Genomic DNA, 26,837 nt, shown 5'->3' with positions numbered 1-26,837 from the left:
GTATGTATATACTTCCTGTGATTCATAATTCCCATATGTGTATATGTTTATATATATAGATATATATACACACACAATATACCCATATACATATAGACAGAGATAAAGGGACAGAGAGAGAAAACAGAAAGGGGGAGAGAGAGAAGAGAGAAAAAGGTGGGGAGAGAGACAGAGAGAGAGGGAGAGAGAAGAGAAAGAAAGAGAAAGGGAGAAGAGAGAAAGAAGAGGAAGAGCGAGAGGGAGAAAGAGTTGCCCATAGTTTCAAAGCTAGCCAGTCTATAAAGAATGATAGGATCAAACATTTAACACTGGAAGGGATCTTAGAAGTCTTCTAATACTATACACCCATTCTTCAGAGGGGGGGAAATGACTTGCTCATGGTCACTTGGGCAAGCAGAAGTGGGATTTGAACTCAGGACATCTAGCCATTACCCCAAATCACACTGCCTCTCCTGTAGCCTATGTAGTCATCAATTGCTAGGGTGGATCACATAGGATAAGCATCACCTTCCATGACACTTTCTTCAAAAACAACTGGGTCTAGAACTGTTAACCATTCCCAGCTTTCTCTAGCCCAAGGCTTCTCATGCTGGGATCTATGAACTTTTTAAAAAGATTCAATAACTGTATTTGAACATAACTGACTTGCTTTGTAATTCCATGTATTTGATTTTATGCCTTTAAAACCATAATTCTGAGCAGGGGTCTGTAGGTTTCGAAAGCCTGACAAAGGAGACTGAGACACAAATTGGTTAAGAACCTTCATGCTAACCATTGTGACTTACTCAAAAGGGTTTATTGAATTTATCTAAACCCTTTTGGAATCTATTTCTATTTCCAGCCTAGACGCCCTCTTGGGGGAATGAATTCCATATGTATATTACCAGCTATAGAATTTTTTTTTTATTCCCAAAAAATCAACTTAAAGCTCAAGGGTAGCCCCTTTGCTCCAGAGTTGAGGGTGGGGGTGAGTAAGTCTGTGTTCATGCTTATCATCTGCCCCCTTCCTCTCTAGGCATGACTGTCCATTTCCATCCTGTCTTCTCCCAGATCTTACATTTCCATGCTGGAGTCTCAGTCTTCACCCTATATCAGCATTCCAGAATCTGAGACTTGCTAGGGAACTCAGAGATCATCGACTCCAAACTCCCACCCAATGGAGGACACCCCTTACAAGTGGTCCTCTGTATGACCTTGGACAATCCACCAATCCATTATGGCTTCCTTCAAATCTCAGCTAGCGTCTAACCTTTGTCTTCCTTCATCTCAGTACTTGGGAACACTCCCCAATTTATCCCATCTACATCGTGTTTGTACATAGCTGCTTTCATGTTGTCTTCCCCCATTGGAGTAGGACCTCCTTGAAGGCAAAGACTATCTTTTGCCCCATTTTAGATTGCCAATGTTTAGCACAGTGCCCGGCACATAATAGGCACTTAACAAAATGCCAGTTAATTAGTTCATCAACCAACTGACTGACTACTATGTGTTGTCAGTGTTCAGTCATTTCTGACTCTTTGTGACCCTTTCTTGGCAAGGATACTGAAGTGGTTTGTCGTTTCCTTCTCCAGATCACTTTACAGATGAGGAAACTGAGGCAAACAGGGTGAAGTGACTTGCCCAAGGTCACAGCTAGTGTCTGAAGCCAGATTTGAACTCAGGAAGACTCACTGGAAATTCAAAGATAAACATGAAATAGCCCTTGCCTTCAAGAAGCTTACATTCCAATGGGGGAGACATACAAGACACAAAATATACAAAATATTTTCAATATGGATACAAATTAATCTTAGCTAGGAAGACACTAGTGGGGGAGGGGGAACCAGGAAATTATTCCTATGGAAGGTTGTGTCTGAGTTGAGTCTTAAAGGAGAGATATCCAAGAGATGGGGAGGGAGAAGGAAGGAGTGTTACTGATGTAAGGGATGACAAAGGAACAGAGCTGGAAGGTGAACGTCATGAGGAACAGCAAGCTGGTATGGATGAGCTATGGAGTGTGTGAATGGAAACAATGTGGGAGAAGATCAGAAAGGTAAGAAGGAGCTTTGAATGCCAAGCAGAGGAGGTTTTATTTAACCCTAGAGTCAGGCAATAGTAGATCACCAGAGTTTATGGAGTAGGGAATGACAGATCAGCTCTTTAAGAATATCACTTTTGGGCAGCACCGGCCCTGGAGTCAGGAGGACCTGAGTTCAAATCCAGCCTCAGCCACTTAACACTTACTAGCTGTGTGACCCTGGGCAAGTCACTTAACCCCAATTGCCCCGCAAAAATAAAAATAAAAATAAATAAATAAGAATATCACTTTGCTGTAGAGGATGGAGTGGAGTGGACAAAGACTTGAGACAAGGAGATCAATTAGGAGATAATTGCAATAGATCATCTTGTTGTTGAGTGATTCCAGTTGTGTCTGACTCCTCATGACCCTATTTGGGGTTTTCTCAGCAGAGATCCTGGAGCGGTTTGCCATTTCCTTCTCCAGCTCATTTTACAGATGAGGAAACTGAGGCAAACAGGGTCAAATGACTTGCCCAGGGTCACACAGCTAGTAAGTCTCTTAGGCTGGATTTGACCTCAGGCCTTCCTGACTCCAGTCCCACTTCTCTATCCACTGAGCCACCTAGCTGCCCATTAGACAATATACAAGGACTGAACTAGTTGCTATGAGGATCATAGGTCTTCTCACCAATAAAATAGGGAGGGATTCAATTAGACAATCTCTCAGGTCACTTCTGGCCCTAAATCACCATTCCCATGATCCTTTGAACACATCTAATGACAGGGAGCTCACTCCCACAAGAGGTAGCCATTTAATGTCCAAATAACTCCATTAGAGAACTCCTAACATTGACCTGAAGTAAGCTACTGTATTTGGAGTCTGAAAGCTGGATTCAAACCCCAAGCTCGAACACTCACTATCTGTGTGACTCTGAGCAAGTCACCAAAAGTTTTTTTTTTTGAGGGGGTGGGGGATGATGAGAGGGAAAAAATATTAAAATAAATTAAAATTATTCTAAGGAACTTTTCATTTTTAGGATCCCATATTCCACCCTTGGCAACAACTTTACATGCCAGAACTCCAACTTCTTCAGAGAAAGAGCCACATGGCCCCTGTCCCAGCTTCCCCCACCCCATCACTTCCCACTGAGTCTACTTCCCAGCTGGAGGTGATGCTGGTGATTCAGGTAGTGGCCGCCTGCCTTGTTAGTCAGCCCTGAGCCCCAGTTCTGCCAAGGGGCCCAGAGCCAAGCTGTCCCGGGCAGGAGACTTTTGGGGTGGGATATCTGGGGCAAGTCTCCAAACAGGGTCAGAGCTCAAACCTGGATCCAGGTGACAGCCAACAGTGATTGCCCTCCTTGAGCCCTTTGAAGAAGAGACAGGGTGTTCACTCTGGTGTCTAGCCAGCTTTTTACATGGGTTATTATTCTATAACAACTCCATTTGCACCCACAGTGCCAATGGAATGCAGACTAGCAAAAAAAAGCAGGGATAAGGGATAAGAATGAGGAACAGGGAGCTATGTGGCATGGCATGGTACAAAGAAACAACATGAACTTTAGAGTCAGAGGTACTGGCTCAAATCTCATCTGTCTCTAAGTCACTAGATTTCTTTGGGCCTTGTTTCCTTATCGTAAAATGACTGGATTGAATCGGCTGATCTTTAAAGTTCCTTCTCATTCTAAATATATGAGGAAAGAAAGGGAGAAAAAAATGACTTAAGTCTTCTTCCTAAGTCCTATGTGGGACACTTACTGTGATGTTCTTCTCTAGAGCCATAACTACTAGGAGTTTTTGTACCTGGTACCTGAGGCAGGAAGTTCACCTGGAGAGTGAACGACCTGGGGAAGAAAAGCAGCCCCTAGACACTAGAAAGCTTCTGTGCTGCTAAAAGTCCAGCCACCACTGAGTAGCACAGGGATAGGATCAACATCTGGGAATTTGATTGAATGAGGATAGTGGAAGTGTGCCCAGAACAAGCCCGCCATCACCTATGATGGAGCCAGGGCAGAGGAAATACACCTAGGAAAAATACACATCAGTGCCCTGGGAAAAAATGCTAGTCACCCAACCCTAGTTATTGCTGTTTCTCTCAGTCCCAACCATAGGCAGGACCAGAGATTAAGCCTTCCATGAGCTGGATCTGAGGGACCCCCCCCCCGCCCTGTTTCCCCACCTCCCCCACTCTCCTATGGAGATTGACCAAACTCAGGTGGAGAGTAAGGAAAGGCAAGATTCAGGGAGGGGCCAGAAAGTCAAGGTCAAAGCCAGGGGTCGGTTCCTAGACATACAAGGTGCCAAACAGAGGGTCTGAAGACAGATTGCAGAGTCCAGATCAGAAGCAAAGAGATGTGGGCCAGAGGCAGGAGGAAATTAGACATACCAGAACCATGAATAGGGTTCAAGTTTAAGACTCCGAGACAATTCATCATCCTCACATCTGGCATGCAAATGTATGTGTGATCTGGAGCTGGGGTGTGGGAAACTGGTCCCATATTTCAGCTTCCCCTTACTTAGCTGGACAGTTCCCTCCACCCCTCACGCTGCCCTTGGAGGACATGGGTGCTTTGTTTCCCTTACAATCATTCAGGGAGATCTCTTTATCACTATGATACAGAAATCTAGTCCAACCCCTCTCATTCTACAAATAAGGAAACTGATGCCTAGGGAAGGACCATAATTCCCCCAATGTTAAGAACACAGTAAGCAACAAAAGTGGAATTGAAGCCCAGGTCCTCTGACCCACAGATGTTCCTTATACTAACATCTCTGCTAGATTTCCACCTCAGGCACTTGGTTTATTCCACTCTTCTGGCCAGGAGTGTCCACCCTTCCACCACATGGGTCATCTTTGAACCACAGTAACAATATAGGCCACCCATCCCTCATTGCCCAGCTGAGTCCACCATCTCTAGCCACTGATCTCTCCCTTCTCTGAATTCCATCAACATTTTTACCTGCACCACAAAGTCTACAGCGGCAATGGGGTCCAGGGGATAGAGGGCTGGGTTCGGAGTCTGAAAAACCTGGGTCCAAATCGCACTTCTGAATAAGTGCCCCCAATATCTCATTAGGTCTTCTCTACTAAGTCATCTATGGGGAGAAATCGGTATTAATGAAAGGAGTTCCTACACCAGGAGTTTCTGATGCTGCCAAAACCATGGATCATAACAAGATCATAGACTTAGAGGCAGAAGGGACCTCGGAGACCATCTAGTATGATGTCCTCCTTTTATAGAGGAGGAAACTGAAGCTCAGGATGATTAAGTGACATGTCCAAGGTCACCTAAGTATCAGAGGTAGGATTTGAACCCAGATCCTCTGGTTCCTGAGTCAAGGCTTTCACCATACTGCCTTGTTTACAACCACCACATAATCCATCATGGGATTACATACTTTTTTGGGGTGAAGCAACTGGGGATAAGTGACTTGCCCAGGGTCACACAGGTAGTAATTGTTAAGTGTCTGAGGCTGAATTTGAATTCAGGTCCTCCTGAATCCAGGGCCAGTGCTCTATACACTGCACCACCTAGCTGCCCCCTATATCTTATATTTTAAATATAGTCATATGGTTCCTGTGGAAAGCAAAAGCATCTTGGAAGAAGGGACCACATTTATACCTGCCTCCCCCCACCAAGAAGGAGCTGAGCTGAAGATGCTCCTGAACTAACCACTCAATTAATCAATCGACAACATGTAAGTGCCTCCTATGAGCCAGGCACTGCTCCAGACACTGAGACCAAATACAAAAGTGGGAGTCCCTACCCTTGAAGAGTTTACCTCCTTAAATTGGTCATTGATTGATGGATTGATTGAAGAAGACACCAATGTGTTTTTTCTCTTATGGAATACAACCCTGTGTCCAGCCCCCATCTCAGTCACGGTCATGGCCAGGGGCGCACATGCCCCTAGTGAGGCAGGCCTGTCTTCTCTCAGTAAATGACCTAGAGAAAGCCAATGCCAAGTTTTAGGTGGGAAGAGGGAAGGTCTTTTGTGGAGTGACCCAAGGATCTCTACTTGGCCCTCTTTCCATTTGTATGAGTGCTTCAGATGAAGGAGGGCAGGGTTCCAAGGAAGCACAGTTGAGGTGAAAGGGCAGTCCAGGCATGCTGATTGAATTTGCTGATGACATATATTTGAGAAGAGTATATAGTACATGTTAGAGGACAGAGTCTGGCTCCAGAGAGGCCCCAGAAGGCTGGAAGGATAGGCAACCCATCTACACCATAACTAGGTGCTTAGGGCTCAGAGAGATAATGACCTCAGCATCATTGCTAGAGCTTTGAGGTCCGCGGAATACTTCACAAATATCATTTCATTTAATCTTCACGACAACCCTAGGAGGTGGGAACTATTTTGTCCCTATTTTGCAGATGAGGGAACTGAAGCAGACAGAGGTTTAGTGGCTTGCCCAGGTCCCACAGCTAGTAAGTATCTAAGGTAGGAGTTGAACTCAGATCTTTCTGACTCTAAGTCCCATGCTCTATCCACTATGGTGCCCCCTAGCAAGGAACTGTTTTTTCAGTTTTCTCCCCTCTTCTCACCTCCTATCCCTCTTTTGTTTTGGTTTTGGTTTTTTTGCGGGGTGAGGCAATTGGGGTTAAGTGACTTGCCCAGGGTCACACAGTTAGTAAGTGTCAAGGGTCTGAGGCTGGATTTGAACTCAGGTCCTCCTGAATCCAGGGTCAGTGCTCTATCCACTGTGCCACCTAGCTGCTCCCCTCCTAGCCCTCTTATTAGATTGTAAGCTCCTTGAGGGCAGGGACTATTTTTATATTTCTTTGTATCCTCAGCACTTAGCACAGTGCCTGGCACATAGTAGATGCTTAATAAATGTTTGTTGGCTTGTGGATGACTCCACACCCAGCAGAAATCTCCACTTGTCCCCAGAGCCCATTGATGTCAATCAATCGACAAGCATGTATTAAACTCGGGTTATGTGCCAAGCACCATGCCAGGAACTGTGAAAACAGGAAAAACCCAAAGTGGTCCCTGCCCACAAGAAGCTTACATTCTAATGGGGGATGCAGCATAGAGGGTGATGGGTATGTGCAATATACATAGAAGGCTGACCCGAGGTAACTTGGAGAGAAGAAGACCCAGCAGCAGGCGAATGAATGGTGGGGCGGGGGGGGGGGGAAGAGAGAGAGAGAGAGAGAGAGAGAGAGAGAGAGAGAGAGAGAGAGAGAGAGAGAGAGAGAGAGAGAGAGAGAGAGAGAGAGAGATTAAAAGCAAAGATGTGGGAGTAGGGAAATAGGGAAAACAGATTGGAGAAGAAAAGGGGAAGATGGAATACCAAAGCAACAGACTGTGAGACAGAGAAGAAAATAGAGAGAAGAGGTGAAGGGAGGTTGAGAAAGGGAGCATTATAAAAAGAGAGGAAGGAAGGAGAGGAAAGGAGAGCAGAGGAGAGGAGAGGAGAGGGGAGGGGAGGAATTGCTGGTGGGAGCAGAATCTCAGGGTGGGGGCTGGCATCAGTGGAGTTAATTGTGTCCCCATTAGAGGCCTCTGGGCAAGGCCTGGTTCATCTCTGAGCTCAGTTCATTTAGGGTTTCCTGTTTTCAGCATTTCTTTGTGAAACATTCAGAGGGGGTTTCCAGCCAGTGAATTAAGCCAGAGAAGCCTCATCTCTGGGATCTTCCTTTGCCAGCCCTGGTTCACCCCAGTCCACACACACACACACACACACACACACACACACACACACACACACACACACACACACACTTTCCCTCTCTCTGCCATATTCCTCGCCCCCTTCCCCAGGCTAGCCTGGGGTGCCCTCTCACCTCTCACCCCTCACCTCCTCCATACTGGAAAGTGCCTTGGATTTGGAGGCAGAGAATCCGAATTCAAATCTGCTGCAGAAGCTGTGTGATTTTGGCAAAATTACAACTTCTCTGGGCCTCAGTTTCCTCCTCTGTAGAGTGAAGGGCTTAGACCAGAAGGGGCTCTTCCCAGTCTAGATCTCCGGTCTGACAGAGGGAGCCAGGAGGAGAAAGGGGTCAAAGACTGCTCGAGGGAGGGGATGGGCCAGAGCTCACCAACCGCTGGGGAGATCAGAAGTACCCAGGTAGCCCATCCTGACCAGACACTGAGGGCTTGGGATTGTAGATCAGAGAGCCCACCCAGGCTTGGGGTTCCTCTCACTATGATTAACAGTATCTGCTTTAACCTTTCAGGGTAAAACCAACCAACCAACCAACCCATACCTGCCCTTTTATTGGGGTTGACTGCTCATGGGGGCAGCTAGGTAGTACAGGGCCAGGCCTGGAGTCAGGAAGACCCGAGCTCAAATCTGGCCTGGGACCCTTCCTAGCTGTGTGACCCTGATCAAGTCACTTAACTCTGTTTGCCTCAGTTTCCTCATCTGTAAAATGAGCTGGAGAAGGAAATGGGAAACCACTCCAGCATCTCTGGCAAGAAAACCCGAAATGGGGTCATGTAGAGTCAGACACAACTTAAACGACTGAACAAGTGTGTCAGTAGTTGAGCCCAATCCATTCCAAGACCTTGGCTTACAGCATTTAGAAATGGAGGACATGAGGGGCAGCTAGGTGGCACAGTGGATAAGGCACTGGCCTTGGATTTAGGAGGACCTGAGTTCAAATCCGGCCTCAGACACTTGACACTTAACTAGCTGTGTGACCTTGGGCAAGTCACTTAACCCTCACTGCCCTGCAAAAAACAAATAATAATAATAATAATAATAATAATAATAATCGTGGGGCAGCTAGGTGGTGCAGTGGATAGAGCACCGGCCCTGGAGTCAGGAGGACCTGAGTTCAAATCCGGCCTCAGATACTTAACACTTACTAGCTGTGTGACCCTGGGCAAGTCACTTAACCCCAATTGCCTCACTTAAAAAAAAAAAGAAATAGAGGACATGAATTAAGGCGGAAGTTATCTCCAACCATTGTCAGGGGCTGCCATATATGCGGAAGGCAATAATAATACATCAGTCAGTCTCTACAAACCCAAAACAAAATCTACCCCCTTCCTTGAACCCCAGATTTGCAGTTGGGCAGAACCTTGGAAACCACCCAGCCTCATCTCCTCATTTTAAAGATAAGGGAACTGCGGCCCCAGTCAATTCAGCTTAGTGAACATTTTAAAAACACCTACTATGTGCAAAGTGATGAGAAATACAGAGATAAAACCCAGACTACCACTGCCTTCACCTAAGGATGTAGCTTTTTTAGGAAAAGTTTAAATTTTATGGATATCTTTCACTTTACATCATGTCCCCTTCTGACAAGATCCTTCCCACTTCTCCCTCCCAGTGAGTCATCCTCTGCAAGGAAGAATAAAAATGAGACTTAAAAAAAAAACCAAAAAAACAAATTCAGCAAAATTCACATCAACTGACTGTGGTGTCATTGATCAAACTGCAAACATTTAATAATAACAGTGATTTAAGTCAGAAAGACCTTAGTTCAAATCTAGTCTCAGACACTTACAAGATGTGTAACCCCGGACAAGTCCATAGGCCTCAGTTTCCTCAATGGTAAAACGGAGATAATAATCACATCTGCCTCCAGAGTTGTTGTGAGGCTCGAGGGAGATAATATTTGTAAAGTGTAGGTGCTTAATAAATGTTTGTTTCTTTTCTTCCTTATTAAGCACCTAGTATATGTCTGGCCTTGTACTGGGGCATAGGAATACAATTACAAAGAATACTTAGTGTTTCACAAAGTCCACCCCACTTCTGCAACAGGAGGTATTTCTTTTTTCTTCCGGGCCAAGCTTGGTCATTATAATTACATACTATTCCGTTTCTTTCTTTTTCATTGTTGTTGATTTCATTTACATTGCTGTACCCATCATTGAATATATAGTTTTCCTGGTTCTGCTGACTTTGCTTTGTAAAAGTTCATGTAAATCTTCCCATGTTTCTCTGCATCTGTTCATCTTGGTAGCAGAGTTGCAAGTATTAGGAGAAAAAATCCTAGTTATAAAAACTCCTGAAGTAGAATAAGTTTCCATAGGAAGTGGTGGGTCCCCATCTATGGAGGCCTTCAGGGAGTGGCTAGAAGAACATTTATTGTATATATTTCTAGTGTATTGATTTCAGATATGGATTGGACTGGTTCAGAGGTTCTTAACATGGAATCCATGGATAGATTGAGGGGGAGGTCTGTGAACTTGGATGTTGGGGAATCCATTTTTATTTCAATAGAATTGATTTCCTTTGTAATCTTATGCATTTTCATTTATGTCAGCCAGTCAGTCTATAATCATTAAGCACCTACTATGTGCTAGACAACTGTGCTAAATGTGGGGGAGATATAAAGGCAAAGTTTGAGAAGCTGACTGTCTAATGGGAGAGATAATCTACAAATAACTATGGGCAAACAAGATAAAGACAGGATAAATCAGAGATTGTAAGTGAGGGAAGGCATTTCAAAATATTATTCTATGATAAACTTCATTAGCTTGCCCAAAGTATTCATACACACAAAAAAGGTCCCCTGAGGTCACCTTTATCTCTAAAAATCCTGTGGTTCACAATGTATTGGAGGAATGCGAAGTGTATTCTGTTCCCTCGAGTACTTCTGGCTTCATCCAGGTGGATGCCCTGGGTGATCCTGGGTGCCCCAGTACACCCTTCATCAATACATTATCGGCGGCTCCTCCCTCAAGTTAGCATCTTAGTTGCCTGGGGAGAAAGGAAGTTACTTGTTCAGAGTCACACAGGCAGGATGTAAGACATTCTCCATTGTCCTCAACATGAGTAAAAATAAGTGAACATGGGGTCATTTGAGGAGGGAATACACTCTAACAAGTGAAGGTTGGATCTATCAAGAAATCAGGGAAGGCTTCAAGGGGGAAATAGCACCTGAACTAAACCCGGAAATTATAACAGGTAGGAGATGAGGAGGGAATTCAGTGAAATAGGGTGTGAACGGTTGGCTTGAATCAGAGAGGGGAAGCACCTGGCCCAAGATTTCACAGCTAGTTAGTGGCCGAGGCAGGACTCACATCTCTCTGTTCTTTCCTCTACACTCAGGGTTCTAAATCTTTTAGGGGTCCTGGACCCCTCTGAGAGTCTGTCTGGTGAAGCCTATGGACAGGACCCCCTCTTTGAATTATATTCTTAAATGCATTTTTAAAAATACATAAGATTTCTGGCCTCAGAGACTTGACACTTACTAGCTGTGTGACCCTGGGCAAGTCACTTAACCTCTATCTGCCTCAGTTTTCTCACCTGTAAAAAGAGGTGGAACTCAGTGCCCATGTTCTACTGGAGGAATTCAGAATTCTACCGGGAAGAGGAATAAGGAATTTAATTTGTTTTAAGTTCACAATAATCTATTAAGGTCATACTAGGTGCCAGATATTGTGCTAGGTTCTGGGGACCGAGAACCCCCCCCCCCCCGTGGCATGGACTTTGCCCAGGGTAACAAGGCTGAATTATCCATTGTACAAGACTGCCTCATAGCTATAAAGGGAGGTGAAGATCTAGACTTGGGGAAGGTCTCGTTTAGGAAGTGGGACTTCAACATGGACATAAAAGGGAAAGTTGGCTGTGGAGAGACAGAAGACGTGGGGGGATATTATTGTCAGGGGAAGGGGGCAGAGAGGGCTCTTCTTCCTAGCCTGTGACAGCACTCCCCCACACAGACTAATCCATGGTAGTGACTCCTTCTTGCCTTGGGTGCCCCTCCAGCCTGGGCTTTGAATTCCTCTTCCTTGTGGGGATGCGGAATGATGACCACATGAGAGAGGAAGCCCATGTTGGGACAGAGAGGGGACTCTAGGACAGCTGGAAGGAAGAAGCCTGGTTCTCACTAGAGCTCCGACCTTTGGCCCACCCACTTCTCTGACTCAGCCCCTGGTATGTCCTCTGATCACTATCTCAGGGCTCTGGCCTCATCTTCTTCCCTTGGCCAGAGAGGCTCCCCCAGGATCTTTCCCGAGCCTTAGGGTCTGGTCCCTGCATTCTTGGCCCAGACTGGGCCAACAGGGTATATATCTCCCATTGGGGCCCTCAGCTGCCTGTGTTAGCTATAGTCAGCTACACACATACACACACACACACACACACACACACACACACACATAGTCTTACACACATGCATGCAGGCACACGACAAGAAGCACCAGACTCAGAGCTTTGTGTCCTGGGTTCTAGAGTCAGCTTCCAAACCTACTAACAATATCATCTTGGCCAATGATTTCCCTTCTCTGGACTCCTGTCTCCTTATAAAATGAAATAGAGGAGTTGAGCCTAGATGATGTCAAAGGTTCTTTGGGGCTCTCAATGTTCATCATCACGGGGTCACAGATTTAGGATTGGGACAGTGACCTCTTAGAGGCCAGGGGCCATCAAGGGGACATCTCCTCCAACCCCTTTATCTCATAGATGAGGAAACTGAGGAGCAGAAACATTAAGTAAAGTACTAAAGGTCATACAGGTAATAAGTAACATGACCAGAATGTGAACTGAGTTCCTCTGGCCCTAAATCCATTGTTATGACTGATTTGATGAATATGCAAATTTAGGATTATAGGGTTTAGAACTGGGAGGGGGCTTAGAACAGGGGATGTCAGAGTTGGGAAGAGAATAGAGAATATCAGAGCAGGGAGAAACATTAAAACTCATCTAGTCCCACACCCTTATTGAATATACACTAGCAAACCAAGGTCCATAGAGGTTAATTGACTTAGCCAGGGTCACATATGATGGCCAACATAGATGAGATTACAGCCTAGGTCATTGAACTCCCACCAAGTGAATCCAAACACTCCAATCCCTCCCTACCATAAGTCGATGTCTTCTCATTCTCCCCTGTCTTGGTATCTTGTGTCTCCCAAAGGTGAAAGTGGAAAACCAGTATGATTATCAGGACATCACCAGCATCGTGGCTCTGGCCAAAACTTACGCCACCACAGAGAGCTTCATCGACTCCAAGTATGACATACGGATCCAGAAAATTGGCACCAATTACAAGGCCTACATGTGAGTGCCCTGGGATGGGGGAATGGGGGAAGTGGGGACTGGGTGGAACACAGTGGGGGAGGCAGGCTTCCCTTGGTGATACAAGCACTGATGATGGGAAGGAAAGAGATCATCCGTCTTCCTCTTTGCACCTCCTCAACCCACAGACAGGCAGCAGCTCCTACTGTGTGCCACGCACGGTGCTCCCTCAGGGAGCTTACAGTCTAAACCTGGTGTCCGAGTCTACCACTGCAGTGAATTCTCATCCATTCACTCTATTGGTTGTACTTCTTCCCCTGCGCCCATTCTCCAACCTCCAAGGAGTGCTAATCCCACCTAACTTCCTATTTGTGAGTGTACCAAGATTGAAACGTGTCCTTCTGTCTGCAATTGGCTCCCACCAGAGAGTGAGGAGCCAAAAGGCAACGTCTCCTTCCTCCTCCCAATCCCATACCCAGTTACAGAAAGGGCCGGCTTTGAAATCTGAGGAATGGAGAGCCAGTGTGGCCCAGGGGAAAGTGTGAAGAATTTAGAGTCATGGGTCCTGGGCTCAACTCTCTGTGTGACCTTGGTAAATGGTTTTACCTTTGGAAGTGAAGTAAGGGGAGAGTGTTAGATGATATACCTAGTATTTAATGAATGTTTGTTGATCGGCTGTCTGACTAATTGATTCTGAGGTGCCTTCCAGCTCTGAATCTTAGATATTAAGATATCCCAACCAACCACTCCTTGCTCCTTCTGTGGGCATCTCTCCAACTCCCTCCTTACACCCTTACATCTGCTGTCACCAAGCCACTCACTCACTGTGTCAAAAGAAGAATGTCATTCAATATATCCACACCTCCATTTCCCTGTATGCTATAAAAGACAAAAGAAAGGAGGGCATCCCATCCTGTGCTGAGGCCCTTAGAGAAAGGTGCCATGGAAACAGAGAGGCCAGACTCACAGAGCTTCGGGGTGGGGTGGGGTCTCAGAGCCCACCATCTAGTGTCTGCCTGAAGGTTATGAGTAATGGGGAACTCACTACTTCCCAAGGCAGTGCATTCCACTTTGGGATAGTTCTTGTGGTCAGGAAGTTTTTCCCAAGAAAGCCGCATTATTTAGTAAAAATGGAAATGAATGGGAGTCAGAAAAGGGGCTTTTGTACTCTACAGTTGTGTAACCTTGGCCAGCTCATTACCTTTCTCTGTGCCTCATTTTCTTCATCTGTAAAACTAGGCAATTGGAGTAGATGATCTTGAAGGTCCATCCCAGCTTTACAAATCTGATTCTGTTCACTTAATTGCATGGACACAAAAATGGGGAGGGGGATATGGATCAGATTCAGCTCTTGTTGAGATTTTGAAACAAGTAAATCTCTTGGTTATAAGGCAGGAATCTAGGAAATTGGAGGAGGAAAGGGTAGAAAATGTTACTTTCCAAATAGGCAACAGGATATAAAAAAATTCAAATGTAGCTTTCAGTGTAATGAATGAATGATCAATGAATAAATGAATGATCAATCAATGAATGAATGATCAATGAATGAATGAATGATCAATCAATGAATGAATGATCAATGAATGAATGAATGACATCCCTCTTTTGACACACTGAGTGAGTGGCTTGGTGACAGCAGATGTAAGGGTGTAAGGAGGGAGTTGGAGAGATGCCCACAGAAGGAGCAAGGAGTGGTTGGTTGGGATAGCTTAATATCTAATATTCAGACTGGAAGGCACCTCAGAATCAATTAGTCAGACAGCTGATCAACAAACATTCATTAAATACTAGGTATATAATCAATCAATCAATGAAAGAACAATTATTAAGGGCTTACCACATGCCAAGCTCTGGGTTAGTCAAGAAGGTCCCATTCTAATTAAGGGAGAAAACACATGGAGGAAAGGTTGACTGCAGGGCAGATAGAAAGTTCAGAAAATCATGATGGTGCTGCTTCATGGCAGATTGGATGGTCTAGGGTCCTTCAGGTGCATAGGCAGGTCAGATGACAGTGACCAGGAGTCTGGAGGACATACCAATATGGCACACGGTAAGGACTTAAGTACTTTAGGATTCTGTAGCACGGCAGATAAGAAGGTCTGGTCATCCTTCATCTTGCTAGATTGTCATTCGTCACTCCCTGCTCAGCCAAGCTGTGGGAACGGCCATGTCTGCTCTTCAGGGAGGAGTGAGGGTAATGGAGTATAGACCCAGAGGGGCCTGGTGTACCACCATTGGAGAGTGGACCTGAGGGTCCAAGTGGAAGAGGAAGTCTGAGTCCCTTCCCACAAGAGTGGGAAAGAGGCAGGGGGTTCAGTGTCCATCAATGGGGAGAGCAGTTCAGGTTGGGGGCAAGACAAGAAGATTGGGAGGTAAAAACCCCACAATACGGTCAGTTCCCAACAACACCCTGGATGGAGTCTTGGTTTAGGGTCATAATGGTAATAGACATCAGAAGCAGGATTTGAACTGAGAACCCATGATCCTTCCTTGAACCCTGCCTCTTGTCAAGGGAAGGAGGCACAACCAGGAAGGCTGACATCATGAGAAATCAAGGCATCCTAGAGAGGAGGGGAGCAAGACTGAATCATCAAATCCACAGAAGAGGTACAGAAAGAACAATGGAGACCAGCTGGGAGCAATGAGTCCTCATCATGTCAGAGGCAATTAGGAAGGAGGCTCCTGCCTTTGGATAGTTTCACTTAGTCCTAGGGGCAGTGACCCCAGCGATTCCGAAAGGGGCAACTCCCAGCTGGCCCTGGTGCCTAGTCAAGAGTGACATCCACCAAGTCTATGAAAGTGGAATAACAGTGTTTTCCACCCTCATAGGTCAATTCATGTCAGATCCAAGCCAAGTGCCAGGGACCTGTCTTTTCCTTGTCTGATTACAATAGTGCACATTTGTAGAAATCTTGATGGTTTCAAAAGCACTTTGCCTATACAGCATTATCTCATATAATAACAATGATGATGATACAGTTATATAATATACACATATACAGAATACGAAGTAATATATGCTATTTACATTAATGCATAATCATATAATAATCCTGTGAAGTAATTGCTATTTTTACCCCCATTTTACACATAAAGAAAACAAGGCAGGTAGTGGTGAGGGGAATTGCTCAGAGTCACAAAGCTGGTAAGGTCTGAGGCTGGATTTGAACTCGGGTCTTCCTGACTCCAAGACCAGCACTGCCTCCATTCAAGACCTAGCTGCCTAATCAGGAAGAAATTCAAGAAAAAATGGGGACATGGCTGCAAGAGGCATTTCTAAAGTGGTTACAATTCAGTGCTACAGACATCACAACAATTGAGCATTATTGATACCTCTGATGATTACAACCTGTGTGTATTTGGGCAAGTCACTTAACTTGCACGGCCCTCAGTTTCCTCATCTGTAAAATGTGGACTAGATGACCTCAGTGATCTTTTTTTTTGTTTTTGGTGAGGCAATGGGGGTTAAGTGACTTGCCCAGAGTCACACAGCTAGTAAGTGTTAAGTGTCTGAGGTCGGATTTGAACTCAGGTACGCCTGACTCCAGGGCCAGTGCTCTATCCTCTGTGCCATCTAGCTGCCCCTCAGTGATCTTTTATAGCTCCAAATCGATGATCCTGAAAGTCTCAATCCATCTGCACCACCCCCCTTCACGAAAGCCATCCCCCTCTTAACATATCAATCAACTAATAAACATTTATTAAGCACCTACTACATGCCAGGCGTGGCGCTAGGCTCTAGTGATCACTTTGAAGCTTTGAAGAAAAGGGGTCCCCAAAAAAAGAAAAAAAAGAAGAAAAGGGGTCCTAAGGGATAGAGGTGAGGAGAGAGTACATTCCAATTTAATAATCCAAGCCAATAAACATTTATTAAGCACCTCCAATGTGCCAGGCACTCTGCTACATGCTGGAGATACCATTAATAAAAAGACAGCCCCTGCCCTCCAGAAGCTTACAGTCTATGGGATTCCGGGCAGGAAGGACAGCCTCTACCCAGGCACAGAAATGCTCGTCCCTTGCCTGGGGTCAGACTCCTGGGGATGACGTACTGTGCTCCTTCCCTACCCACTTCTGAAGAGGCTATGTGAAAAGAGCACAGGATTCAGAGTCAGGGGGCCCAAGTTAAAATTCCAGCTTTGTGTGGCCTCCCCCTCTCTGTGCCTCAGTTTCCTTCTCCATCAAATGAGCTCCTTGACTCTGGAGGCCCCTTCTTTCCCACCCCCAATGTTGGGATCCTTCTGTGTCCTTCCAGCACCCCACTCTGGTCCAGGATGATTTCATCCCACAATGATTTCTCATCGGGACAGCTCCCCTTTGCCATTGGCATCGCCATGCCCCAGTTCCCACCTTGTACAGATGACATCATTGCTGCATTCATCATGTAAGGCCAACAACTCCTCTCTGACATTGGCAGTAGTGTTTCCTGGATGCTAGGGCTGGCCCACATCCAAGGGAAGGTGTTTGTGTTAATGAGAAGCCGGGAGAGCCTCTCCCACCCCAAACCTTTCCTTTGTTCCTTTGGTCAGCTTCCTGTTGTCCAAAGAGACCCTTTCCCACCATGTGACCACTGACCACAATGCCCTTCTTCAAGAGGGTTAATTAGTTCACACAGACCCACCTCTTGCCCTAGGATGCTTCAAAGATTATTTGGAAATACCTCAATCTCCCCCTTTACTTCCCCTTTTCTGCTCTATTTATTTATATTCATGTATGTTCCCAGTATATGGTCTTGAGTTATTTCTACTACAGTAGCTTCATTCACTCATTTATTCATCTATCCATTCAATCACCAAGTATTTATTAAATTCTATATTAAGCATTGCAGGAAATACAAAGATGAGTAAGACACGGCCCTTGCCCTCCAAGGGCTTACAATCCGATAAGGAAGATGCAGCATGAATGCACATTCCTAGAACGCATGGCCGAGTATGACAAATCCCATAAGTGAGGTTCAAATGAAGTACTGTAGGACTTCTGGGAATGGTGAGATCCCTTCTAGGGGGGTGGTCTTGGAAGGCTTCATAGAGGACGTAGCATGTAAGCTAGACTTTTCAATAGGCAAATAAGAAAAAGGTCATTCAAGAAGGAGGCATGAGCAAAGGTGTGGAGATGGAAAAAACATGGGGCAGATCCAGAGAACAGACAAGAAGATACTTTGGTTTGCTCAGAGCATAGGGTGCATGTAGAGAAGTAGTTTGGAAGGGAACCAAGTGCCCTATTGTCCTAAACAGAGGAGAATATCCCAGGGTATGGTCACCCAACTGCCAAGTATGTGGACACCCATACATCCTAAGTGGATTTTCCATACTGCTGCTGGATGTTGCCTTGGGTCTCTTCACTGACTTCTTCTATAGTGCCAGATACACAAGAGTCATGGTGACCCCAACTGCTGTGGGGGACACACAGCCCCACTCCATCTTCCCACCAAGGAGACACAAAAGATTCCCATAGCCAAAGCCTTTAGTAGGGTGAAGTGAATGAAGCTAAAATTTTGGAGAGAATGGCTAGTATTTGACATTCTTTATCCGCACAGAAAGAACTGGACTAAATATTTAGTTAGCAAGAAAAATGCACTCAAAGGAAGCTACCAGATAGCTTGTTTTCTCCTTCAACCCTCCACTGTGCACTGCCCTGACACCCAGCATCCAACATGGGGGGTCACCCCAGCAGCTGCTTTCCCCAGTCTTGAGATTTCTCCCCCACTCCTCCAGCTCCGCTCAACCAAATTTGATTTGAGAGCACATTTTGTATCACTTGCCCCAGGCACCCAAATTGCTAGTTATAGCTCTACACACAGAGGTGAGAAAAACTCAGATTTCTTAATATGATGAGGCTGCTTTTTCTATTTTCTTTTATTCTGAATTTACTGAATGCTGAAAAAGGAGAAATTTCAATATCCAAAGCATAATAGAAAAGGTGCATTATATGTAAAACTTTGAATCTTGATTATTATATAAATTTGTGTATAATAAATGTCTATTTCTAATATTCAAAATTCAGAAAGAACTAGGTCTGGATCTCACATCAGATACTTACTACCTGTATGTGACTACTACTAAACTTCTCTGGGCCTCAGTTTTGTTATATGTAAAATGGGGTGAGGGTCCAATTCAGTGATTTCTAAATTGACTCCTCTGAAGTTATAAATCTATAGTCCCATGATTTGAACCCAGATCCTATTTGAACACAAAATCTGGGGTCTTTCCACTCTACCACACTGCTTTATGGAATGATTTGCTGGAAACATTTGATGAGATCAATGCAGACTTTCTGTCGATGGCTTTTCCCTCAACCCCCACTTTTTGGGGGGGATGGCACCACAGACCACGAACCCCACTCATCCTGCCACCATTTTATTTTAGCTGTTGAAGAGCAGACCTGACCCTGACAGCTGCCCAACAACCTGCCTGGGTAGAGATGTCCTGGGGTGAAAATTCCAAGATAGGGTACAGCTGGAATACAGTTTGGCTGAAATAATATAGATGTGAAGGGGAGTCACGTGAAACCAGGCTGGAAAGGCAGGTTGAGTTCACGTAATTTGCTATCTTTCATCCCTATGGACACATACAGATTTTTAAGTCTGGCCACATTTTTTCAACTTCCCCTAAATTAGTTGTAGCTGGACAGCTCCCTTCACTACTGACAGTGTGACTCTCAAAGAAGAAGGTCACCTTTAAATAGCAATGAATACTCCCCCATGCCCTTAGCCATATAGCTCCTGAGAATAATGGTAACAGTCTCCAATAATTTGTCATCCAGCCTTTTCTTGGAGATCTCCTTTGAAAGGAGATTCACTATCCCTAAAGTAGCCCAAGCCACGTTTGAAAAGTTCCAGTTGTGTGGAAGTTTTTCCTTACCACAATCATAAATCTGTCTCTGCATCTTCCACCCTCAGTTCCTAGTTCTATCCTCTGGGGCCAAGCAGAGCAAGTCTAATCCCTTCTGACAAGTTAGCAAAAGCCAGGTTGGTATCCTGGGTCCCTCCCTTTGCAGAAAGAAAAATTCCCCCTATGATCTGGGGGCCCCAAGGTGGATGGGAATGTGGAAACCAAAAGAGGGGAACTTCCTGCTCTGCCCCATCTTTGGAATGTGGACCCACTCACCACATTAAGATAGAGATGATAAGGGGCAGCTAGGTGGCGCAGTGGATAGAGCACCGGCCCTGGAGTCAGGAGTACCTGAGTTCAAATCCGGCCTCAGACACATAACACTTACTAGCTGTGTGACCCTGGGCAAGTCACTTAACCCCAATTGCCTCACTAAAAAAAAAAAATAATAATAATAATAATAATAAGATAGAGATGATAGACTTCTGAGGGCTCATCAGATAAATTAGGAAGGAGTCTCCATCCCTCAGAAGACCCATAAGAATCAGGAGTAAGAGAAAATGAAAGATATGGGTATACAAGAATACCCCCATTTCCTTGTCCTCTATGAGACTCTTTTGGTAACTTTCTTTTAATAGGAAACATTTTTATTTATAGTTCTGGGTTCCAATTTTTATCCCTCCTTCCCTCCCTCCCCTTTCTCCTCCCTGAGGTGGTAAGCAATTAGTTATGGGTTATACATGTGCAATTATGAAAACATTACCATATTAGTCATTTCGTCCAAGAAAACTTGAATAAAAGAAAGAAATGAAAGAAATTGAAAAATAGCATATATCAGTCTGTGTTCCACCAATACCAGTTCTTTCTTTGGAGGTGAATAGTATGTTTCATCAATAATCCTTTGGGATTGTCTTGGATCATTGTATTGTTGAGAATAGTCAAATTATTCCCAGTTCTTCATCAAACAGTATTGCTGTCTCTGTGCACAATGTTCTCTTGGTTCTGCTCACTTCACTATACACCAGTTCATACAAGACTTTCCAGGCCTTTCTGAAATCATCCTGCTTGTCATTTCTTATAGCACAATAATATTCTATAACCATCATATACCATGGATTGTTTAGCCATTCCCCAATTGATGGGCATTCCTTTGGTTTCCAGTTCTTAGCCACCACAAAAAGAGATGCTATAAATATTTTCGACTTTGGTAACTTTTTTTTTGGCAAGACAATGGGGGTTAAGTGACTTGTCCAGGGTCACACAGCTAGTGTCAAGTGTCTGAGGCTAGATTTGAACTCAAGTCCTCCTGAGTCCAGGACTGGTGCTTTATCCACTGCGCCACCTAGCTGCCCCCCCAACTTTTTAAGAAAGAAAAAATACTGCTCATCTAATTGGTCCTGGAGGGTAATTTATTCAAATTGGGGTGGTAAAGGACCAGAGAGAGGAGCCACTGAGGTCTTGATTCCTAGGTTCCCCTAATGGATCACAGTATGTCACATAACATTAAAAAAGTGAGTTGGAATGGGGTTGTCAAGTGCCAACCTAATGACTTTAGACTTTATTTGAGAGGTAAATTGAAGGGTTTTTAAAAAATAAGTAATGCCATAATCAAAACTGTTTGGTGAAGGGCAGCTAGGTTATGTGCTACTTGAAGGAGGTGATGAATGTAAGATGGTGGCAGAATTAACAAGACTTGATGATTGATTCTTGGATTGACATCCATTGTGTATGAAGGAAGAAAGGGAGGAAGGGAAAGAGAGACAGACAGAGAAAGAGAGACAGACAGACAGACACAGACAGAGAACCATTTCAAACATGACAACAAAGTTTTAAGTCTAGGTGAATGGGAGAATGGTGGCATTATTATCTGAGGAAAGATAAGATAGGTGGAGTAGTTTTCTTGGGGGAAAAGATGATGAATTTCATTTGGGGCATGTTGAGTTAGATATGCAGATGGAGTTATGTAGCAGCCAAATTGAAACTATAAGATCGGGGGCAGCTAGGTGGCACAATGGATAAAGCACCAGCCCTGGATTCAGGAGTACCTGAGTTCAAATCTGGCCTCAGAAACTTACTAGCTGCGTGACCCTGGGCAAGTCACTTAACCCCCATTGCCCCGCAAAAAAAAACCAAAAAACAAAAAAAGAAAAAAAAGAAAAAAAAAGAAAGAAACTATAAGATCATAGATTTAGAGCCAAAGACCTTGGAGGGCATCTGTCTCAACCCCCTCAGATGAGAATAATGATGTACAGAAAGGTTAAATGATTTGCCCAAGTTAAACTCAGGTCTTCCTGACTCCAATTTCAATGGGTATCCATTATAATACTGTCTCTGTAGGACCAGAGTTTGAAAGAGAATTTGAGACTCAAGTTATAAATATGGAGTCATTAGCATAGTCAAATGAAATGAATGATAGAAAAAGAGAAAGAGGGAGGGAGAAACAGACAGAAACAGAGAAGTAGAATAAGGAAGAGGAAGAGGGGAGGAGGAGGGAGGACAAAGGGAAGGAGGAGGAGGAGACAACGATGACGATTGAGGACAGAACCTTGAGGAACACCCACATTCAGAAAGTGAGAGGAGAAAGAGGGTCCAATTAAGAAGACACATGGAGGGGAAGCTAGGTGGTGCAGTGGATAGAGCACCGGCCCTGGAGTCTGGAGGACCTAAGTTCAAATCTGGCCTCAGACACTTAACACTTACTGGCTGTGTGACCCTGGGCAAGTCACTTGACCCCAATTGCCTCACCAAAACCAAAACAAACCAAAACAAAGAAGACACATGGAAAATAATAAAATACTTTTATGGAAAAAATTTTAAAAAGAAGACGCAGAAGATGTGATCAGAAAGACAGGAGGACCAAGAGATAGTGGTGCCTGGGAAGCTAAGACAGGGGAGAGTTTTAAGAAGGAAGGTGTGGACAATTGGACCTCATTCCATAGGAGCCATGGAGGATAAGGGCTGCCAAAGGAGCACTGGGGGGGGGGGGCGGAGAGCTAGGTGGTGCAGTAGATAGAACACCAGTCCTAGAGTCAGGAGGACCTGAGTTCAAATCCAGTCTCAGAGACTTGACACTTACTAGCTGTGTGACCCTGGGCAAGTCACTTAACCCCAATTGCCTAAAAAGGGGAGGGGGATTGGACTTGGTCATGAGGTCAAATATGCTGATGGTAGCTTTTTAGACAGTGGTCTCAGTGGAGTCATGGAGATGCCAATGAACTCGGCGGCTGTTGAGTTTATCAGACGTCAGAGGGTCTCAGTCTGTACTTTACTGGCTCCGTCCCAGTGTATCTTGTTGGAGGCCATCAGTATATTCTTAGATCCACTCTTACAACACTCTGTTCATCCATCTATTCACTGACATGTCGTAACTCACCCCTTTGACGCGATGCCATTGTTCCCAGTGCTGAGCCGTGTTCAGCCCAACCCTTCCATTGGTCATCATATATCATCTGTGCCTGTCAAATGACCTTCCTCATGTACTGAGAATGATTTTCTTAGTAGCTTCCTCCCTGTCCTAAACAGTCACAAGATTGTAGAATCATAGCTCATTCGAGCTGGAAGGTCAGCTAATACAACCCCCTCATTTGACAGACGGAGAAACTGAGGCTGAGAGAGGTCATGTGACTTATCGAAGGTCAAACAAGTTCATGAAAGAGCTGGGACTTTACACCCTGAACCTAGAAGTCAAGAGAGACCTTGTTTGAGTCTTGCCTCTGGCTTACTAGCTCTGGGACCATAAGCAAGTTACTTTTCCTTGCGAAATCTCAGTTTCCTCATCTTTTAAATGGGCCTAATAATGCCTGAAATACTTATATCACAGGGTTGTTGTGAAAATTAAATGAGCTCCTATGTGTCAATATTTAGTGTGGCAGCTAGGTGGTGCAGTGGATAGAGCATGGGCCCTGAAGTTGGGAGGACCTGCGTTAAAATTTCACCTCAGACACTTACTAGCTGTGTGACCCTGGGCAAGACACTTAACCCTAATTGCCTTAAACATCCAGGGCCATCTCCAGTTGTCCTGATATATATCTCATCACTGGACCCAGATGGCTCTGGAAGAGAGAGTGAGGTTGGTGACTTTGCACAGCCCTCTCTCACTTAAATCCAATTCAGTGCAATGCATGATATTACCCAATGTCATGGTCCTCTTTGAAAATGAATGACAAAAAGCAAGATAGTTTAGTATTATAATAATGATCACATCTAGCATTTATATACAAAGCACTTTACATATGTCAACTCATTTGATCCTCACAAAAGATGGGAAGTAAGCGATATTATTTACATTTTACAGATGAGGAAACTGAGGCAGACAGAGGCTAAGTGACTTGCCCAGGGTCACACAGCTATGAAGTGGCTGAGTGAAGATTTGAACTGGGGTTTTCCTGACTTTTCCCTAAGCCCTTGATGTTCTCCTCCTCACTCACTCCTACATGCTCAGATATCCCTTTAATCTCACCAAACTGCATGCTTTGCTTTCATCCTCCATCAGACACAATTTATTGCCCCAGTTTTTGCTATACTTATGTAGCCCTTGCCAAAGAGTTTATGAAGTGAATTGCATTCCATCCTCCCATGATTTAATGATGTAACAATGCTCAGATCCTCAGCATGGCGAAGGGCTGGGCTTGGAGTTAGAAGATCTGAGTTCAAATTTCAGTACTGACACCAAACGGTTTAACCTCTCTCTGCCTTGGTTTTTTCAACTGTAAAATGAGTGTCTGGGATGTCAAAGTCCATTCTAGATCAGGATCTATAATCTTATGAGTTCTCCCCCTTGTTGCTTCCCTTAGAGTACTGGGCCTTTAGGAAGATTTCAGAATCCCTATCTTGGGGTTCTCAACCTTTTCGATGTCTTGGATCCCTTTGGTAGGCAATCTGGCGAAGTCACAGATCTCAACTCAGAATAATCTTTTTAAGTGCATAGGTTTCCAAATGAAGTCAATTACGTTGGAAAGAGGTTCATTTTTTCTCATTTAAGTTCCCAGACCTCCTAAAATCTACCCTTGGATCCTGGAGTAAGAAGCCTGTCCTAGGGACTTCCTGCTTCTCCTTCTCAGGGGCAGAGCATCATGGGCTTCCAAGTAATCATCTCTACATGTGTTTTCTTGCTCCAACACAGGAGGACGTCTATCTCAGGAAACTGGAAAGCCAACACAGGCTCTGCCATGCTGGAACAGGTGGCCATGAGTGAGAAGTGAGTAAGGAAGACATGTCAGTGATTGGGACCAGACCTTGGTCATAATCCTACTTCAGACGCTTACTAGCTTTGTGACCCTGGGCAAGTCACTTAACCATGCTTAGCCTCAGTTTCTTCCTTTCTAAAAACTAGGACATTGCAACTCATTCTGAAATGTTACGATGAGGACATTATAACCTCATTTCTAAGGACTCCGTAATCTCAGAGGTCCCTTCTATTTGGGAAGGGAGAGACTTTTCGGGGAACCCTGCTAGGAGATAACTAGTGTAGCTTCCAGTGGCTGAATGAGATCCTCTGAGTTAAGGGAAGGGGAAGAGCATAGGGCTCCTACCTAAAGAGGAGTGGGTGTCTACCCACCTTTTCCCAAGATGCTTTTTATTTGACTATTTTTTTTCTTGTATCAGAACTGTGATTTAGTCGGCATAAGAAACTCCTGGGCAGCTAGGTGCCACAGTGGATAGAGCACAAGAAAACTCATCTTCCTGAGTTCAAATCCAGACTCAGACACTTCCTAGCCGTGTGACCCTGGGCAAGTCACTTAACCCCGTTTGCCTCAGTTTTCTCATCTGCAAAATGAGCTGGAGAAGGAAATGGCAAACCACCCCAGTATCTCTGCCAAGAAAGGGCCAAATAGGGTCACAAAGAGTCAGGAACGATCGAACAACAACATTTTTCTTTACCCTCTCAGGGTATGACCCCAGCAGACCCCCAGCATTTTTGGCCCTGTCATCATTTGTTTTAGCTGTTGAAGATAAAATGTGACCCTGCCAGCTGCCCAACAACCTGCCGGGGTGGAGATGTCCTGGGCGGAGCCTAGACTTGCTGCCTAATCCCCAAGGATAAGAGGGTGCCTTCCTTGTGCTATCCTCCTTTACAGAGATCTGGCGTGGGAAAGGGCTTACTCAGAGAAGTGGAATTTATTTAATTCTGCAGGGGTTATGCAGCCCACGAGCTGAGCATCCCCTCGCCCCTCCTCCTCCCTCCAGGGGCTCTCCTGCCTCCCTTCTTCTCTGATGAGTTCACCCTGAGTCTCCCTCTGGGGGCGGGAAAGGAAGGAGGCCTTGCCAGGCCTGACAGGGCCTGGTCATCAGACAGACTAACTCAAGGATGGGAGGAGCGGTGGGGCTCTCACATCCTTCAGCTGCATAAAGGAAATACCTGTCCCTCCTCTCAGAAGTGGGGTGTGGGGGTGTTGGATTCAGAAGGTCTAGGTTCAAACCTCACTTTTGTCATTTACTTTCTGTGAGATCTTGGACAAGTCCCTTGGACTCTCTCTGCCTCAGTTTCCTCCTATGTAAAATGAGGGGTTTGGGCCATAAATGGCCTCTATAATCTCTTTTGGCTTTAAATCTCTGATTAAGATTTTTCTTTTTTTTAGTGAGGCACCCTCAGACCCGATCCCAGGCTCACAGGCAGTGACCAGTAGAAAGCCTTGGCCTCAGTCACCTCCAGGGCCCTTTCCAGTTCTCAGACTGGATTCTAGGCTCCCATCCTCAGCCCTCGAGGCTTGAACTTCCCCCTTTGCAGGGTCCAGGGTCTGGGGGTTGGTTGCTTTCGTAAAGACTGAGTGACTTGGGAAGCCCACCAACCTAAAGAAGAAATGCTGGCCTTCTAGAGAGGCCGGTTCCAGCTTCCCTCTCAGCCACGGCCTCCTCCCATAACTTTCCCTGTGACACCGAGGACTGAGCAGATACCCAGAGAAGGCAGGACGGAGCCTGCCATGGGCTGCCTTCTTATCAATGCACTCCCAGTCAGCGCGCACGCACTACCACCGGGTACTCATTCCTCAGAGGCTGAGACAACCTCAGAATATTAAGCCAAGCAAATTCCCCAAATGCCAGGTCACTCAGACGCTTTTCCAGGGGACTCCAACCATCTCTGGGAGAGAGGA

The 26,837-nt window shown here is 45.1% G+C and overlaps 1 protein-coding gene across 6 annotated transcripts in view; it reads left to right on the top strand.

The window, feature by feature from the left end:
- Nucleotides 1–26,837, top strand: part of SYN3 (synapsin III) — a 477,977-nt gene that overhangs the window by 430,123 nt on the left and 21,017 nt on the right. For all 6 annotated transcript variants that reach the window (XM_043965053.1, XM_043965054.1, XM_043965055.1 and 3 more), the window contains 2 exons: nt 12,819–12,961; nt 24,869–24,943. In XM_043965053.1, coding sequence (XP_043820988.1) covers nt 12,819–12,961; nt 24,869–24,943 — 218 coding nt within the window. The remainder of the gene's footprint in view (nt 1–12,818; nt 12,962–24,868; nt 24,944–26,837) is intronic.

This window comes from Dromiciops gliroides, chromosome 5 (genome assembly GCF_019393635.1).
Source record: "Dromiciops gliroides isolate mDroGli1 chromosome 5, mDroGli1.pri, whole genome shotgun sequence".
Lineage (NCBI taxonomy): Eukaryota > Metazoa > Chordata > Mammalia > Microbiotheria > Microbiotheriidae > Dromiciops > Dromiciops gliroides.
Note: the sequence above shows the minus strand (reverse complement) of the source record. Positions and strands in the feature narration are given on the sequence as shown.